Raw genomic sequence first — 18586 nt, 5'->3', positions numbered from 1 at the left:
ACTCCGGGCCAGAAGGTAACGTGAGAAGACATCTGTGTTTCTTTGCTGTCTCGTCTGAGGAAGGAGCCATTTCTGGACAGGATGTTGACATATGATGAGAAGTGGGTCCTGTAAGAAGCTCCACGGCGCCGTCATAATTAGTTATCATCCCATCAACCGGTTCCAAAACAGCCGAAACCAGCACTGCACCAGAAGAAGGTTCTGCTGTGTGTTTGGTGGACTGTTCTCGCCATCGTGCATTGGAAACTGCTACCAGCTGGTCACAGTATCAATGCAACTGTGTACTGTCAACAATTAAGCCGTGTCCAACAAAAACTCAAAAATGTATCGTTTAAGTAAAAATTCATCCTCAATCAGCATGATGTGAAAGATAAGGGCAGAAAATATTTAACATCTAAAAATAATCGAAAACAACTAATGTTAGTGTCTAATACATAGTTTTTGGGGTCATGTGATGAATAGTGACATTCCAGATACTGTTTAAAATCCAATTCAGCTCTCATCCACTTAAAGTGAGATGGAGACGGAATGAGGGATGGTCGTGTGAAGGTGTGACATTATGGATTTTTGACATTACGCCTTTATTGAAATGGACATCCTAAGGGTTCAAATAATATCCAAATATCTATTCTCTCCGTGCGAAGAACGGGCATTTCAGCTAATCACTCACAAAAAACACAACATTGCTTAAGTAACACAAAGTTAATAAACACTTCATAGTTTCTGCATTCTATTGTGCGATATCTATAAAATTCTAGAAAAGCAATAATAGAAAAGGTTTTCAGATACCTCTTTTCAATGAAAAATCTGCCAAATACTTGAGGAAAATATGTGTTCTTTAAATTTTCTAACTGCATAATATATCTACAGATAAACCCAGATTTTAAGTTTGTTCTAACCGAGAAACAACCTAAAACTTTTCTATAAGATCATTAGGTTCTCCTTTGGAAGTGGTTGAATGTCGCAAATCAATGGTTAATGAATTCAACATCTTCAAAATCATACAGCCAACACAACACAACACTCACACACACACACACAGACGCGCGCGCGCATATATATATATATATATATATATATATATATATATATATATATATATATATATATATATATATATTCCATGCACATATGTGCATTCTTTGAAATTTGGCGGCTGACGAGAGATGCGCCAGAAAGTTTTACTCTGACCCATTTTCACACATCATAGAGCGATGAAATTTTATATGTGTTATCCTGCATACCTATGTAGGGCGTGTGGTAATGTACAGCTCGCAACTCTTCACCGTTGCTGTGTTATAGGTTCGAACGTGAAGTAAGGTGTAGTGGTCCAAAATTCATTACTGCAACTCAGAAAGCAGCGTGACAACATCGCAAAAGTACTTGCCACTGGAAAATGGCTGCATGGTTGCACAGAGAAAAATCCGTTCTCTGGACAGCAGTATATTGTACAAATATACGGAATCCTCTTGCTTACTACAGTGTATACGTTATCCCTATGCTACATAGGCACTGCCCTTAGATGTTACATTATGCTGTTACAGGATATCTGATATCTAACAGTCTTCTTTATATTACATACATAAATGTATGTTACCTTTGTCAGCTATATGTTATATACGCCCATTTGCATGTGAGATCCTGACCGCCTATATTGTTTCATACGAAAAGTACGTATAGATGGAACACTTATACAGAAAATATTACAAAACATGCGTTTTCAGTGGTACATTTGCTATACGTTAAGTCCAAAAACTACAGGATTTACACATGTAACATACGATTTTATGTACGCCACATACATTTTTTCCTTAGTTTGGGAATATGTAGAATGAAGATGGTGTACGGTCAAGAGAAAACGCGAACTATGACGAATTTCATACCCAGGGTCGTGCATCTGTCTGGCCAAGACTCGAGCAGTGAACGGGTGAGTTGTTTTCTAAGAGACGGACACCTTTTGTCAGAATGCCACGCTCTGGGATTTTACAGAACCGCGCAACGCACGCAGCAGTGATGCATGATATATCCTGGTAATTGTGGTACCCTTTGTCTGGAAAGAAAGTAGTAATTCCGGTGTCTTCCCGTTTGGCCTTTTCTCATTTCGCCTTATGCCTGTTTTCATTACTTCAGGCGATGATGCTAAGATAGTGTATGTTCATTTGATTGTAAGGCGAAACGGGAATTCCCGTTTGGCGTTTTCCCGTTTCGCCTTACAACAGAGAAGGGAATTTTCAGATTATGGTAGGGAAATTTACTGTCATTTTGTAAAACATTTGTAAGGCTAGTAATATTCACGTTTGAACGAATAAAACATCGTATAACCAAAGTAAGTATTCAGAGTAATGTATTATTTGCGTCACTGTTTACAAAAAGATTAATTAAACCGTAATTCAAAGCGAGTGAGAGGTATGGTTATGTTATGACTAAGGCTCGGGAGGTTTGTTATAACATATACTTATTTTACATGGAAATCGGATAATGGGGTGAGATCTTCACGTATCAGGCGAAAAACAGCTGAAATAAGCAAAGTTGATAGGACATATTTTGACATATTTTCCACATTTTCCAATTTGGAAACGTCTTTTTTTTACTTTTCTAATGATAAGACATATTTTTATATATGTTTTGCAATATACTTGCACAAAATTGATAATTTTTTAAACTTTTCCTTATAAGCTTTCTGCCAAAGTAATGAACTTTGCGTTCTAACTGTGGTCGATTGAACTTGCATCAGAGTATGCAAAACGCATTTGGTTTTCTACCAGGTTAAAATTTAGTATTGGATAAATAATATCGCCTTGCGTTATAAATTTTGTGAATCCAGTGGGATATTCGAAGAGATCTTCTGTATTGCAACATTTAGATATGACGAAGCATAAAAGAAATGTGTGTAGGAAGAAAGCGAAATCACAAACGCTACTTCAACATGTGACATCGTCCCAGAGCAGTCGAATGTCCTCTTTCTCAAAGGACCTGTGTAAAGCATTTATCGCATCTGATATCCCTCTGTGGAAGTTGGAAAATCCTAACCTTCGTGAGTTTTTGGAGATGTACTGCGCCAAGGAAAACCCTCACGAATCCACACTTAGGAAGGCCTATGTGGAAAATGCCTATAGTGAAACTATGTATAACATCCGGCAGAAAGTGAAAAATAAGAATTTCTGGTTATCAGTGGATGAAACTACAGACTGTTGCGGACGTTATATAGCCAATGTTGTGCTTGGTATTTTAGAGCCGGAACAGGCTGGAGAAATTTTCCTTGTGCTTATTCAGCAGTTGGGGATGGTTAACCATTCTACAATCGCTGGCCGTATTGAAAACGCAATGCAGGTGGTTTTTCCAGAAAGCGTTCCTCGTGACAGGTTCTCGTACTTTTAACAGACGCAGCTAGATATATGGTGAAAGCGGGAAAAGCCTTGAAAGTTCTATATCCCAAAATGATCCACGTTACCTGTCTGACACACGGAGTCCACATATGTGAAGAAATTAGAGCAAGATACCCCAACGTAGATTGCTTTGTGTCAAATATGAAGAAAATTTTCTTGAAGTGTCCATCACGACGCCAGGCCCTAAAGGAGGCTGCCCCGGATATTGCTTTGCCACCACAGCCGGTGATGACACGGTGGGGAACATGGCTTAAAGCAATTCAATATTACTGCACCAATCTGCCTATTCTTGTCGAAATAGTAGCTGGATTTCAAACTAAAGATGCAGCATATATCAGTGTTGTCCAGGAATTGCTTAATGATATTAAATTAAAAGATTGTATTGTGTACGTTTCTGCAAATTTTGGGTTTCTGGTGTCATCCATTGAGCGATTGGAGACAAATGGTCTCAGTCTGCAAGACTGTCTTAAAACCGTAGAAGATGTTAGAATAAAGTTGTTAACATGAAAGTGACCAAGAGCAGATTTGGTGAATGACAAGTTCACTGCCATCCTGAATAATAATCGTGGATATGGCACCTTCACCAACATTGTCGCTGTTCTAAGTGTTTGAGGTTTGCTCCTTTGACTTCGTGCTATGTGGAACGTACATCTCACACTATAAGTAGCTGCTTGTAGTAGCGAAGTTTCACAGAAGTGAACCTGAAGAAGGTCTTCGTGTCACAATGCAATGCTTAAAATTACTTTTGCCTATTGATTTATCTGATCTTTATTTTTCATTTTCAAGTGTATAGCATAGTATGACATTGAAATATAGGCCTATACATTATCTTCATTTGTGTGTGTGTTCAATTAAAAGAAACTGAGATCACAAGTTCTAGAGATTCGTTACAGGCTGTTCAAATTAACAAGGAAAACCTTCTATAATTGTTTTATTGAAAAATGTTCCTTTTGTAACCATAAGCTAAGTAAAATAAAACATTAAAAATACGATAGAACTTTCCTTAAAAGATCTGTTTGGAAACACAACTGAAAAATGTTCCTTTTGTAGCTGTCAACTAAGTTAAAATGAAACATTTTAAAAAATACTAAAAGAATGAAACCACAAAATGTTCCCTAAAAATGAGTTTGTAAATTAAGTACTCATATATTATTTTTTTTTTCTGTTTTGGGGAGATGACATTTTTTGACATTTTTTAATTTTCTTGACAGTTTTTTCAAGTTTTTATGACATATTTACATACATATTTTACAGTTTTATAGGACATAAAGTCCCGGGCCCTAGTTATGACTATGTTGGCCAATAGTTTAACAAAGACTTTTAACACTTTCGATCCTAAGACCGAGTCAGGCTCGGGTTGTATGTTTATTCCAAAACGCCGGAGTCCGAGTTTAACTTTTTTTTTTTTTTTTTTTTTTTTTTTTTTTACATAATAGACCCCATGTAACTTATTATGGTTTGCGGTCGGTTGTCGGTCGTGTTAAGTACTTACTAAGACTCAGTCCTTGAAGAATTGCTATTCACCCGACATCTAGCGAAGAGTAATTCACATTTCCGCAATATGTGTTACTAACTCTTTCATATTGTATAGGTACACATGTATTGAAAGCGAAAGGAAGTGCATTATAACAATACTTGTATTTCAACCTTTATTTGTATTTGTGGGCAGAATATATATATTAAATTATGCACAAGCTATTCAAGAAAAGGAAGAAGTATATGAAAAAAGGATATGTAGATGTAATTTCTTAGTAGTTGATATATACGTTGCTGTTTTGTTATAATAGAGATTCGTTGTCATATCAACGAAGAATAAATAAGACATAATTCCGGATCCATCTTATATAAAACTACATGTCCATTTTAAAGAGTGAAGTTATTTTATTTGTGATGTGCCATAATAAAAGGTAACATTTAAAATTCAATGTGTAACATGTTTTATGGTGGTTTTCGTAGCCTTGCTCTTATAAAACTAAAAACTGAGGACCTTTGAGTAACGACGTTATATATATATATATATATATATATATATATATATATATATATATATATATATATATATATATATATATATATATATATATATATATATATACAGTGGCGGATTAAGCTTCGTCGGCGCCCTAGGCACAAACTTAATGTGCGCCCTTCTCAAAAGAAAAATAGTATTTGAAGTATTTTAAGGCTAATATAAAATTAGTGAAATAAGAAGCGAAGTATAAAAATCAATAAAAAAATTAATAGTCCTAGTACAAACAATTCATTTTATGTATGTGCTATACCTAAAATTATGTAATGTATTGAAAAATTAAATTCACGAGTCATAAATGAAGGTGCTTCTGCCTCACTTTGATCGCTACAAACTCGTATATAAGTTCTTCAAAGTTGATGTATCCATCAGTCAAGATGTGTGCTTCGATATGAGGAATAGGTAACTTACATCGTTGAACGGAGATAAGTCTTCAGTCTTTTTAGAGCCGAAAACGAACGTTCAGCTGAACAGTTTGTTACAGTAGTACAGTAGTACGCAAATTATTCTTAATGCAATCTCCATATTTGGAAACACAGATTGCAACATTTCTTTCCATATAAATGCTAGCATTTCTGCTGGTGCGTCACAGATTTCTCTCGTTTTCAAATGTCCCGCAAAATGTACACATTCATTTGATAACGTTGATTCGAGATCAGTTTTATATACAGCCTGAAGGTTGGCTGCGGGCTCCGAAATGACACAAGAACTTTGCAGAAACTTACTTAAAAACATGAAGTGGTCAGACATTATTTTATAGTTTTCCTTTCTTCTAATTAATTCAACGTGCAATTTATCAAAAATAGGAAGAAACATCTCAACTTTAAATGTTTGTCTTCCTGCTAGAACAACCTCATTGTCTCTTACTTCGTAGGCTTGAATGTTACGTTTTCTAAACCTTTTATAACTACGCTCGTAATCCATATAATTTTTTTTCCATGGATTTTTGTTCATAAGAGTCGAACATGTCACGAAGAGAAGTTATAAAGTTTACAAGTGATTGAACATGTACTATTGTTAAATCTATGTTGACACTTTGTAATTTCACGGTGACAATCTGGAGTCTCTTCAGTATATCATTCCAAAGTGATCATGAAAACTGTTTCCACCCTATTTAGTTGTTTCAAGAGGGATAAGGCCTAATTTCAAACTAGAGTTTTCTCAAAAGGATCATCGCTTACATGAGTAAGGGTCTGAATTACACTATCCCAGTTTTCATCCTCCTGTCGTGCTGAGCAACATGTCTGTGATAAAGATTTTTAGTGTTTTCGTTCCTGGATATATATGAAAGAAGCAAGTAAGTTCCAGCCTTTTGTTGAACTAAAAAATGTAAATATTTTGAAGCATATTGAAAAAAGCACATGCTTCCCTACAACTGCTTGCTGCACTACTTCCGACCACATTCAAAGAATGAGCTGCGCAGGGCACATAATACGCTTTAGAATTGATTGCTTTAATTCGAGCCTGTAAACCTGTATATGCCCCTGACATATTGCTGGCATTGTCGTACGACTGACCTCAGCAATTAGTAAGGTCAATAGAATGTCTGGTCAAAATATCTATTACAGCTTCGGCTAGATTTTCAGACTTGTGACTTGGATTTGACAGAAACGAAAGAAACCGTTTAACAAGTTTACCCTCTTTATTCACGTATCTTAACACAAAAGATAACTGATCAGTATGCGAAATATCTGGAGTTGAATCAATTATTACGGAGAAATATTTACTTTGTTTTATGTCTTTAATAATTTCTTTTCTCACTCTATCAGCAAGTAGTTCAATAACTTCATCAAAAATTGTTGAAGACAAGTAGCTTTTATAACCTTTCCCCGGACTTCCATACCATTCAATGTCTTCTGCTAGAAATGGATCAAACTCGGAAATAAGCTCTAAAGACATCATGTATTGCCCGTTGTGCAGAGAATTGATTTTTTCTTCGTGACTACGTAAAGGAATCCCGCGACTTGTCAACTTCTTTACGACAGGAAAAACTCTTCTTACACTGTGACTTCTGAATATGTGATTGAAGATGGTTCTCCAAGGTCCCAACAGGTTTCTGCATTTCTGCATTGTTCGCAGTTTTTATGTCCAGAATTTTCGTGTGATGCTAGAATATTTGAAATGTTTTTCCAGTCTGAAATGCCCTGAGTTTCTATCTTTGTTTTGCCTTTGAACAACCTACATGATGCACAGTATACGGCGCCAGTGCAACACGAATATACCACATAATTCCGCAAAATCGATTCGCAATTTACAAGTTTACGAAAACAAAACAAACAAACAAACAAATCACTCTTATTTAAGAATCTTGTCTGGCCTAATATGAATCTCTGCAATTTAGAAATATCGTTTTCAGTATTCTGATTAATTCCATGTCTTAGAAGAATGTCAATTGTAGACTATTTCAGACACCACTCGGCACGATCGTCACTAACGAAATTTGCACTCTCACTGTCACAATCACTAATTCCTACGAACTGAGGAGACACTACTTTAAGTGTACTTTCTTCATACACTAAACCCATAATATTGTCAACATTTTTCGTTTCACAGAGTTCACCCGATGTAACCGCTTCCACATCAGTTACTGAGCTGCTTTCGGAAATCACTTGTTCAGTTCGCCTAAAAAGTGTATCCATTGTAAAAAGCATTTTCTGTAAGGTTGCTTCTCCTTGACGCTGAAAAAAAACACCAAATCGCAAACGCACTAACAACCAACTGAATGCACCAGAAAATACGGTAAGGCAAAAACTAGTTACATCAAATTAGATATCTGCGTAATTATTTATTGCAAAGCGCCAATACTCGTCTGCATATAACAGAAGTATCTCCGAGTAGATTAATAACACGGTTAAAAAAAACAACCACTTTTTAGGCCCATGCGAAAGATGCACTAACTCACTTAACAGCAATTTAAAAAATGACCGACTGTATTTTCTTTCGCTCTGTCTTTTATATATATTTTTTAAAAAAGACTGACATTGTACAGGCAATGCGACTATGCGAGTTTCAAACAATCAGTCTTCTTTGTCGCCTGGCCATTGGTTTCACAAGGGTGGTGACAAATCAACGGTTTATTTACAAAAACAAAACAGCAAGATTGGGTGGGCGGCTTTCGAATCTGAAGGAAGCAGAGCAGACGGAACATCTCGATAACACATATGATATATACAATACACCAAGGTTTCTTCCGTATGAAGCGAAAGTGTTACAAACCATTGATTTGAAACATTTGTTTCAAAGGTCTAAATTGTTACTGCGTACGTAAGACATTTTTATATTCTGGAGAAACGATTTGCCGCCCTCAAGAGTTGCCGCCCCTAGGCACGTGCCTAGTGGGCCTATTTGGTAATCCGCCACTGTATATATATATATATATTGGTGGATCATCGTATAACTTTATTTTGAATAAGTGTCGTTATAGCACCCTGAAGAACTTTATCATTGATCTTGCTGAAGCTTTTGCAAAGAAAGGAGATGCTTCGTTTGAGCAAATTACAACTTCCGGCTCTAGGTTACACAGACGACATTCTCCAGAAAAATGCACCTACTGTAAAGAAGGCACATCCAACAAAAAATCTGCAAAGTATAGAGTGAGAAGATCAAGAAGATTACCGGTAAACCGGAAAGGAACCTCTTGGTTGTGCAAAGACTGTGTAGTTGCTATTTGTGTTACGGAGAATTTCAAACTCTACCATGCAAGGCTAACTACTTGCAAAAAAGGTAAAGAACGTTGTAAACATTTTCACTCCTGCTCAAAATACATGTATTTGTAAAAACAATGTCTCCATCTTTTACTCTATTCCCGTGTACATCACTTATTAATGAAAAAGCATATATTTGAAAATATATTGTTAAAATAGTACAAAAATATCCACAATATAAACATTATTAATATATGTTAGTATTATTTTTCCACTATATTTTTTCGATTGTTTAAAAAACATATTTCAAACAGCAGAGTAGCAAACTACCCTTTGTTACATCACCAAATGATATATTCGTAATAAAATCTAAAATCCAAAAATTTGTTTGCAATGTTTTTATTGCGTCTATCAGTATTTAGCAATGTGTTTTACATTTCTTAAGAAGGCCTAAAAACCCCAGGATACTGGAATAAACACAGTCAGGTTTGCCCAGGATCGAAAGTGTTAATAAAACATTAGCTGAACAAATACACAGAAATAAATGTAAAAATAAATATACTGTATAATACTTCTATTACTGTTTCGATGGACTACCTGCGTCTTTTGCAGACATATTGTATATTACACACTGAAGCAGTTACTCTTGCCGTCATGTATAAAGGTAACAAAGAAAGTTCTGCGCTTTTTGTGAAGCTCTCACACCGTGAGTTGAATGCGAATGGAGATAAGGTGAAGGGCAGTTGTTGGTGTGGGTATATCCAAAATACTATTTTGTTGTGGCTGTTCAGTTTACACCGTGAACTTGCATAAGGACAGAGTGAACATGGGACCTCCACAGAGCATCATAAGGGCATGTATGCTGCACGATTTTAAACTGGAGTCAAACGCCGGTGCAGCGGGCAGGAAATATGTCAGACCTTTGGTGAGGGTGTCGTGGCTACACGGACAGTGCAGCGGTGGTTTACCACGTTTAAGGATTGTGACGGAACACTCGAAGACGCACCACGTGCTGGAGGACCAATACATGTAGAAAATTAAGATCTTCAGGCAGCAATTAAGACGAACAGTGGGCAGACATGTGACGAATTGGGATTACAATTCAGTGTGAGTATAGAAACCATTCAGCAACACCCCCATCAACTTGGGAAACACTACAAGTTGGGTCGATGGGTCCCACATGCTTTGACTCCGGGCTAGAAGGCAACGCGAGCAGACATCTATGCTTCTTTGCTGTCTCGTCTGAGGAAGGAGTTATTTCTGGACAGAGTGTTGACATGTGATGAGAAGTGGGTCCTGTATGAACTTCCACGGCGCCGTCATTATTGGTTATCATCCCATGAACCGATTCCAAAACAGCCGAAACCAGCACTGCACCAGAAGAAGGTCCTCCTGCGTGTTTGCTGGACTGCTCGCGGCATCGTGCATCGTGCAGCACTGCTACCAGATAGTCAGAGCATCAATGCCACTGTGTACTGTCAGGAGTTGAGCCATGTTCAAGAAAAACTCAAAACTCTGGAGTCAGGACTTCTGAATTACAAAGGAGTCCTTCTGTTACAGGACAACGCTAAATCTCACGTGGTAGGATGACCGGGGACACCATTCTACGCCGTGGATGGGAAACACTATTGTATCCACCATACTCCCCGGACATTGCATCGTCCGATTATCACCCGTTCCATTCCTTGGACAATCACCTTAGAGGACGCCAGTTTAAATCCCTAGTAAGGGTGCAAAATGGACTTGCTACCTTCTTCGCTTTACGGCGCCCTCCAAGTTCTACTGCGATGGAATCTATAGCCTTCCAGAATATTGGCAGAAGGTCGTCGATACTGATGGGGACTATTTTTGAACTTATAGGTATGCCCTAGGTGACATATCAATGTTCGAAGATGTTGTGAAAAAGCGACAGAACTTTCTTGGTTACCTTTATATGGCTACCTCAAATAAGAAATAGGAAATGATAATAAGAAAAGAAATGTTATTTGATCAAGTAGAATAGCATTTTAAATTATACGTTATGTGCTTATTGTTATTTATATATTTAATTCTACATATGTCGTTAATACTTTAATACTTGCTTATTTTAGACTTAAGAAAAGTGAAATTGATGCAATTTAGTATAGGGTAAAGGCACCGAATATGGAATACTTTTTTTGTTTTTTCTTTATTTCTCAGAATTACGTATTCCAGAATAAAAATATTACACATCATAATACTTGTGGTACCTTTGCAAAACAAAATACAAGTATGGAAGTATGTTCTACATTATCGATATTTTACAATATTACAAAATTGAAAGAAATTCAATTTCCCATGTTAGGCACACCCTGCTCCTAATATGGAACACTACCTGTTCTTAAAATGGAATAGTAGAACAAACATGCGTTTCTGCCTACTTGCGACGTTTGGATAATTCGAGCATGGGCAATGCACTGGAGCAATTTATTTGTTTATTTAAGGAATAAATTTATTTTTATTAGTTCAAAGAAAGGAGCAAAGGAAGCGTTCGAGTCTCCAACTCCGAGATCACATCGGCCTTTAAGATAAGTCTACGTATTGGAAAGGACTCGACTCTGGTCTCAGAAAAAGTACCATCCCAGCATAAGTCTGATGGGACTGAGGAAAAGCAGGGAAAACCTCACTCAATATGGGCTGTCTGAGCAGGGATCGTGCCCATCCTCGAATTATCCAAATGTCGCATTGTAGGCATTGTGGCCTATATATCATATTTGGTAGGTCTATAATACAAATAAACAAGAATTACATAACATTCTTAAGATAATTAAAACATAAAACAGCAGAAATACCAAAATTTTATGTAGTACAAAGCTAATTATCGAACTTGATTGGACTTATTCATTATTAGGTCTATGTTTGTGAATTCCTGTAATAGGCTGTAATAGCTACTTATTTTAACTTTGGGAATAGCTATATCTTTTACCTTGGAATAAGCATGTTTACTAGATATCACCAGTAATAAAAATAAAACGAAATATTCGGGGAAGCAACTATGTGCGACAAATAAAGTAAAAATACCTTATATAAAAGAGAAAATTCGAAATACTGGATTAACGTGTCTTAAGGCGTCCAAATTTTGATTACAATTTTACTTTACAAAACAATGGCTACAAACATATTTTTTTTTCACCTTTCATGGGACACACTTCGTGGGACCGTCTTTTACAAACTGGGTATTTTAATCAACTGGGTATTTCCCTCCCCTGCGTTGAGCGACCACAAATATTCCATATTAGGAACCTACTAGTATTCCATATTAGGAAAATCGCCATTTTGGATATTTCTCTTCCTGCACACGCTTCCGTGATTCTGTGTGTACTGAATCTTTACGCCCTTATGATACACTATATATGTAATCTAAATATCACGAATTCGAAAATAATACATACCTCTTTGCGTACATTCAGCAGCCTGGAAATATACACCAGAAAAACTCAAGTTCTTAAAAGAAATATTCTGCAGCAAAAGAAAATATTATGTTATCGTTCGGCAGCAAACCATTCATGTGCAGACTGTGGGCGCCACTGTGTACAAGTTTAAGTAAAGTCTTTTCGGTGCTAGCACGTAGTAGACAAAATAGTCTGGTATTTCATATTAGGAACGTATTCCATATATAGCTGCTATGCTGTTTCATAGTATATTCACATAGAAACTTGATATGCTATTTTGGGTGATAATAAAATTTATGTTCTTATAAAATATTTGAGTTTAATTTGTATGAAATAGAAGAGAGGTTGCAGTTGAGAATAAAATAAATCCTCTTTGTTACAGATACGGAGTGAAAATTCCCTTGTATGTTATAAGACGAAGCGGGAAAAGGCCCAACGGGAATTCCCGTTCCGCCTTAAGATAACACACTTATCGGTTGTCTGTCAAAATATTGTTTTGAGGGCATAAGGCGAAACGGGAAAAGGCCAAACGGGCATTAATAAACCGTGTTGATCCTAAATAAGGGTGATCATCACTTTGGTCACTCAGAGTTGAACATGGACTTCCTTTAGTGGTGGTACGTCGGTGTATTCGATTGCTATTTGTTTCTATCTTTTTTCGTTATGCATTTACGCAAGGGAATTACTCAAGGAAGGGTTCAGACCTCCAACTCCAGAGTCACATCTATCTTGTAGGTGAGTCTAAGATTTGGGAAGGAATGGCCCTGGCCTTCTAGAAGGTACCATCCCGGCCTTCAGCTGGTGGGAGTGAAGAAAACCAACGAAAACTTAGGCCGCGCCTCCATTGCATCCGAATGCGACTACGAACGCGAATGCGAATGCGAACTGCGAATTCATGTGCCTCTACTACATTCGAAGTTTTGCGAATGCGAATCAAGTTGCAATATCTCTTTCAAACCCTTAATGTGAAATATTGTTGCTTGAAAATTCATATCTTAAAGTTTTCAGAGCAATAATAATAATAATAATAATAATAATAATAATAATAATAATAATAATAATAATAATAATAATAATAATAATAATAATAATAATAGTAATAATATCTATTAATTTCCTTTGTGCAAAAAAAGAGGGAATGTCGCTCCTGTTATTATTATGCTTCTGTGGTAACCGCTATTTTCACTTTAAAATAAATTAACTAAATAAAATTAGAGATTGCAAAATCAACCAACTTTCTAAGAAAATTTTCTCCATGAGTAAAAAAAAACGTTTTTGCTATTTCAAACATATTAGTCAATAATTACATGTATTTGTAAAACCATTATTTGAGGAACAAAGAGGAAATATAAGTTGAATAAAAAGTTGCGGTTCGTGTATTAATTAAATCTTCATATTTTAAAGGGAAAACAAAGAAAATTATAAATACCTTCCACTCAAACTTCTTTACTTACATCTGCACATAATTTGGTCACGACGTGTCGTTTGTGGTAATCTGGATGACCTTGGATTCACAATGGAACTTTATCAAAAACACAATTTATTAAAATATCAACATCAATTTCCATTTTTATTTTTATCTCCGCACCTCGCAACGTCGTCTAATTTCACGCAAAAGAACCTTTCTTCTCTCAGGTAGCGCTCAATTTCTCTGCAGACGACTCTCCATTCGCGCGAATTCGGACGAATAATTCCAGCATGTTGGGATCGTTCGCATTCGCATTTTTCGTCGGTTTTCGCAATTCGCAGGTCGGAACTAGTCGAGGCACTCCAATTTATTTACACGTGCTGGGAAATTCGCATTCGCATTCGCATTCGGATGCAATGGAGGCGCGACCTTAGTCAAACCAATGACAGCGTGCCGACGTACGGTAACGCTGGGGTTCCTGTATTGAAAGCCAAGTTTTGTAACGATTGAAAATTACTAACAATGAAAGGAAAGCTTCTGCTCGGGCTGCCAAATAGAATTACTGCGTGATATTACGAATAAGCAGATCTTACGTATTCGGGCGACGAGGAATATGAAACGTGTTGTTTTCGGAATTCGATTCCTTATCTCTGATTTGCATATATAATCTGAACGAGAACGAATAATTAAGGCACTCACGGATGAGCCTAATATGCATCAGAAAAATGAATACCTGACCTTGTACTTGAAAAGTGAATGGTACTGATGAGCGACAACTCATCTGCCTATTACACAAATGAAATAAAAAAATGAATGAGAGTTTGGAGAATTGAAGTTGACTCCACGGGGCTCGAACTTCAGTTCTCCAAGGTAAAAATACAGTTTTGCTAAGATGGTTTGGAATAAAAAAAAATTATATATATATATATATATATATATATATATATATATATATATATATATATAACGAAAGATGACCTAATGTCTAATCGATCCTGTTTTCCCCATAACGGTGTCTCCAAGGCGCTAGAAAAACAGGTGCGTAGTTAATAGTTAAGTGATTTAAACATGCGGAGCAAAAATCTCACAAGCTGCAAAGCTGAAAGAAAGATTTTTCGCTAATGGCTTGTTCAGTTGGCTACACTGACTATCACCTTGTCACCGAAGTGTGTAGAGATAGCAAAAATAGTTTAAAAGCAACAAACAAGGAAAGTTTAATTTAAAGTTTAAAAAATGAGTTAATTTAGATAAAAAATTTCTGATGGTCAATGTAACCGTGCTTCAACTTTTTCTGTTCAGGGTAATTTGAAATAACTTCTAGGTATGCTAATATCAGTTAAAGAAATAGGCATATCTTTGAAATGATAACCACATAAATGCTTTGGTTCTAACGTCAAATAGACTTTTAATAAGTTTAACGAGCAAGAAGGTTATATCTACAAAAATCAACAAGAAAATTAATTTGGATTTACAGAAAAAATGAATTAATTGACTTTACTGAAAATGAATCAGACTTTTGACTGTTTTGACCAAATAATATGATTTCTCTTAACACATTCTTCACTGTACAACATAATATTCAAATTATTTAATCTTGACTGTAAAATTTAGCAACAATCTATTTCTACTCAACTAAACTGACAATATTCGATTCTTTATAATTACCATGACGTAGTTATGCAAACAAAAATTTCTATTAAACTGAATATTAATTAACAAAATGATTTATTGTTTTCCTCCTAGACATAACCGACTATTAAGTAATTCGCCCACAGTTACTACCTCTTTTTATTAATAAAAGAAATGGAAATAAGTTTAAGAATTGGATTGCGGAATGAAAGAATTAATGGTTTAGGTTGCTTGCAAGACTTACTGGAGAAATAGTTTAGAAGCGATAGTATGCTTTTGAGAAAATTTAGTGCACTGTTTCTAATGAACTCTAGTGAATTCTCCATTTTAAAAGATTTGCATAAACAAAACATAGCTTTGTACACATACTATATCAGTTGGAAAATAATACAATTCACAATAAAAATCGTTACACAACACTAACTACACAAATATTTCATATTCAAATGCACTACACAGAAATATATATATATAGTACTACTATTATTATAGTTTGGCCAATTGATCAAAATAATTACATTGTCGACACTTTTTGATTTTCTCACTGATTCCTTCTTTTGCGAATAAACGTTTCTCCATAGCTATGGACCCTATCTGCGTTCGTTGCTCAGATAGGTACCTCCGAAGGGATTTACTCGAGTATCTTAAGTTTGTTTACCTTATTTATGAGAGACTAACGATATTACGGGATAAGAATGTTTACACTTATTTGTCTAAAACTTACTCAACATAGCACGTCTTTGGAAGCTTTATATTGATTGGTTCTTTTAAAAGTGAGTATAATAAAAATTGACAAGTTACAATAAAAATGGTATTAAGCCTGTTTACCGTTCTGACACATATTTCCCTAACACAACCTATACAAATGTTAAAATTTGAACAACTAGACTTTGACGCTAAATCATAGTTTACTCAACACAGAAATTACATTACATTCACACATCTTAAACGCTATTTATGTTCAAAAGAGAAATAATCCATACTTGATATAAATAAATACTGGATTGCATATAAATGATTATAATGACGGCTTCAAGTATCTAAATATTGACACATGACGATTACAAATAAATGCATGATTGAAGATCAAATCAAAGTATACAAATTTCACTAGTAAAATAATCAAAAATTTTATGGTACTTATTCAAGAATGAAATTAATAGTTCCTATATCCGTGAATTAATTTTAGAAATGCAACCAAGGCATTAGGCTATTTGTTTACTTCTTTTACAAAGAAAGAAAAAAAATGCTCTAAATGTTTACGGACAGTTCCGTATGAATAAACAATGTCCCGAAGTTTCTAGAAAAAGGTGAGTATGGAGATCACGAATCACGGAAATATTGGCCATAGTCCTTCTTCAATAACGAAAATAACAGAATACTTTGTCCTACCTTAATAAGTCCTTCCGCTCATATTTCCACACTTCAGAAGAAAACTGCACTGTACTTAACTGACCGTCACAATGCTTCCTAATGTCCCTTCTCAGACCCCGCTGTCCTCTGGATTCAACTCCCGGAGAAGAGGTCCACGTTAGTCTGAAGCGTCTGGGTCTTCGTGTGGCAAGGCATCTGTTCCAAGTATCGGGGATCGAACCCGTGTCTCCGTCCTTCATCTCCATGTTGTTGAAATGCAACGATGCGTCACTTATCACATCCATTTGCACTTAAATTTCACTCGCACAGTTTATATATATCCGCCATCCATCGCACTACTTTTCCTCTCTGAATACAGGAAGTCCACGTATATAGATCAATCACAGACTCAGTTCAAAATCACAAATTACGTAGCGTCACCGTAAGATGATAAAAATAATATCTGTGGCTAATGTTTTAAATATTTACATAAGTAATTTTGTAATGACTATGTTGCTGTGGATAACGCGTGGTTTGAGTAGCTGGCCGCTAAGGGGTCTTTAGCTAGCCATTCTTATTAAATTAATCACTTAAGTATATATATAGGTACTTAGGTAGTGCGACAGTATGGCTGGAGTAACAATAGCAAATTCCATTACCGTTTACTGGCGAGGTAGAAAACTGGGTGGTCTATTAGTGCGGTTACCGTCTTGTTTTTTTTTTCTGAAAAGCAGAGAAACTTCTTTACCTGGGACAAATGAAAGAGGTTCGCTTGGCTGCTAAATGAAACAAAATAAAATTTTCCTTGACTTTTAAAATAAGTTGAATTTCTATATAAAAATGTTTTTAATTTGAATATATGAACAATTAATTGAGTGTGTGAGCGTAATTGTCACAATACCCCCCTCCCAAGATGTAGCAAGTGCTGCAACAGAGTGAAGCACGGCTGCATCTAAGGAGAAGTAACATTTGATAAATATAAAAGTTCAAATTCTGACAAAAAGTACAAATACATGAAAATCCTAACCCTAATCTATGTTGAAGAAGAAAATTTATATATTCACCAAAAATCCGAACCCTAATGTTAAAATTTCGTGCATGCTGAGAGAGATAATCTCAATCTAGATGAGAGGTCTCAGGTATTGAGTTGGTGGTCAGTTCAAGCTGCTGGACACAAGGTTATGAGGCATGTTTTAAATAATATGACCTTGTTCTTAATCGTCTCTTGGAGTTCTTTAATTTCTCTGCGCGGGATACTACTTCTTCTATTTCTTCCAAAGTTCTGGCTGCCCTAGGTAACAAAACAACAAAACAACAATATTAAATAATCTTCAGCGTCTTGTATCATCGGGAAAGAGAGCATTGGTACAGAGGGTGGCATGGAGCTTCAATTCCTCCATGTGCAAGGGCAAGGCCACTGCTCGCACTTTTGCTTTTATTCTTCGGCCATGATTCTTCTTCCGTAACATCACTTTAAAATATAAGGAGAGTAAAATTATTGAGGCAAAGTTCCATGTCGCGAACATCCAATTGTGGGAACTTGCAAACATCTTGGTGGAATTGTCATCTGCTCGCAGCTCGTAGCTCACTATTCTTTGGCTCGGCGCGTTTTCGCAGGTATCATCACCAAGGCGAAGGGGTGCGTTGAGTCTCTGCTCTAAACGCAAAACTCCACTTCAGAGAGCTCAAATCGGGAATCCATCTCTACCGATTGCTCCGTATACAGG

At 36.0% G+C, this 18586-nt stretch overlaps 2 protein-coding genes across 2 annotated transcripts in view; both read right to left on the bottom strand.

The window, feature by feature from the left end:
• Positions 1-18586, bottom strand: part of mtd (TLD domain-containing protein mustard) — a 1050893-nt gene that overhangs the window by 961514 nt on the left and 70793 nt on the right. The window lies entirely within an intron of this gene.
• On the bottom strand, positions 6934-7485 carry LOC145692490 (zinc finger MYM-type protein 1-like). Its single transcript, XM_081767799.1, has one exon. The coding sequence runs from the start codon at positions 7483-7485 to the stop codon at positions 6934-6936; it is 552 nt and encodes a 183-aa protein (XP_081623925.1).

The sequence above is a fragment of the Thermobia domestica genome, chromosome 8 (genome assembly GCF_964235325.1).
Source record: "Thermobia domestica chromosome 8, izTheDome1.hap1.1, whole genome shotgun sequence".
NCBI lineage: Eukaryota > Metazoa > Arthropoda > Insecta > Zygentoma > Lepismatidae > Thermobia > Thermobia domestica.
Note: the sequence above shows the minus strand (reverse complement) of the source record. Positions and strands in the feature narration are given on the sequence as shown.

Excerpts from the sequence above, each read along its gene's own strand:
- LOC145692490 (XM_081767799.1), bottom strand. The coding sequence starts at position 7,485 with ATGCAGAAATGCAGAAACCTGTTGGGACCTTGGAGAACCATCTTCAAT.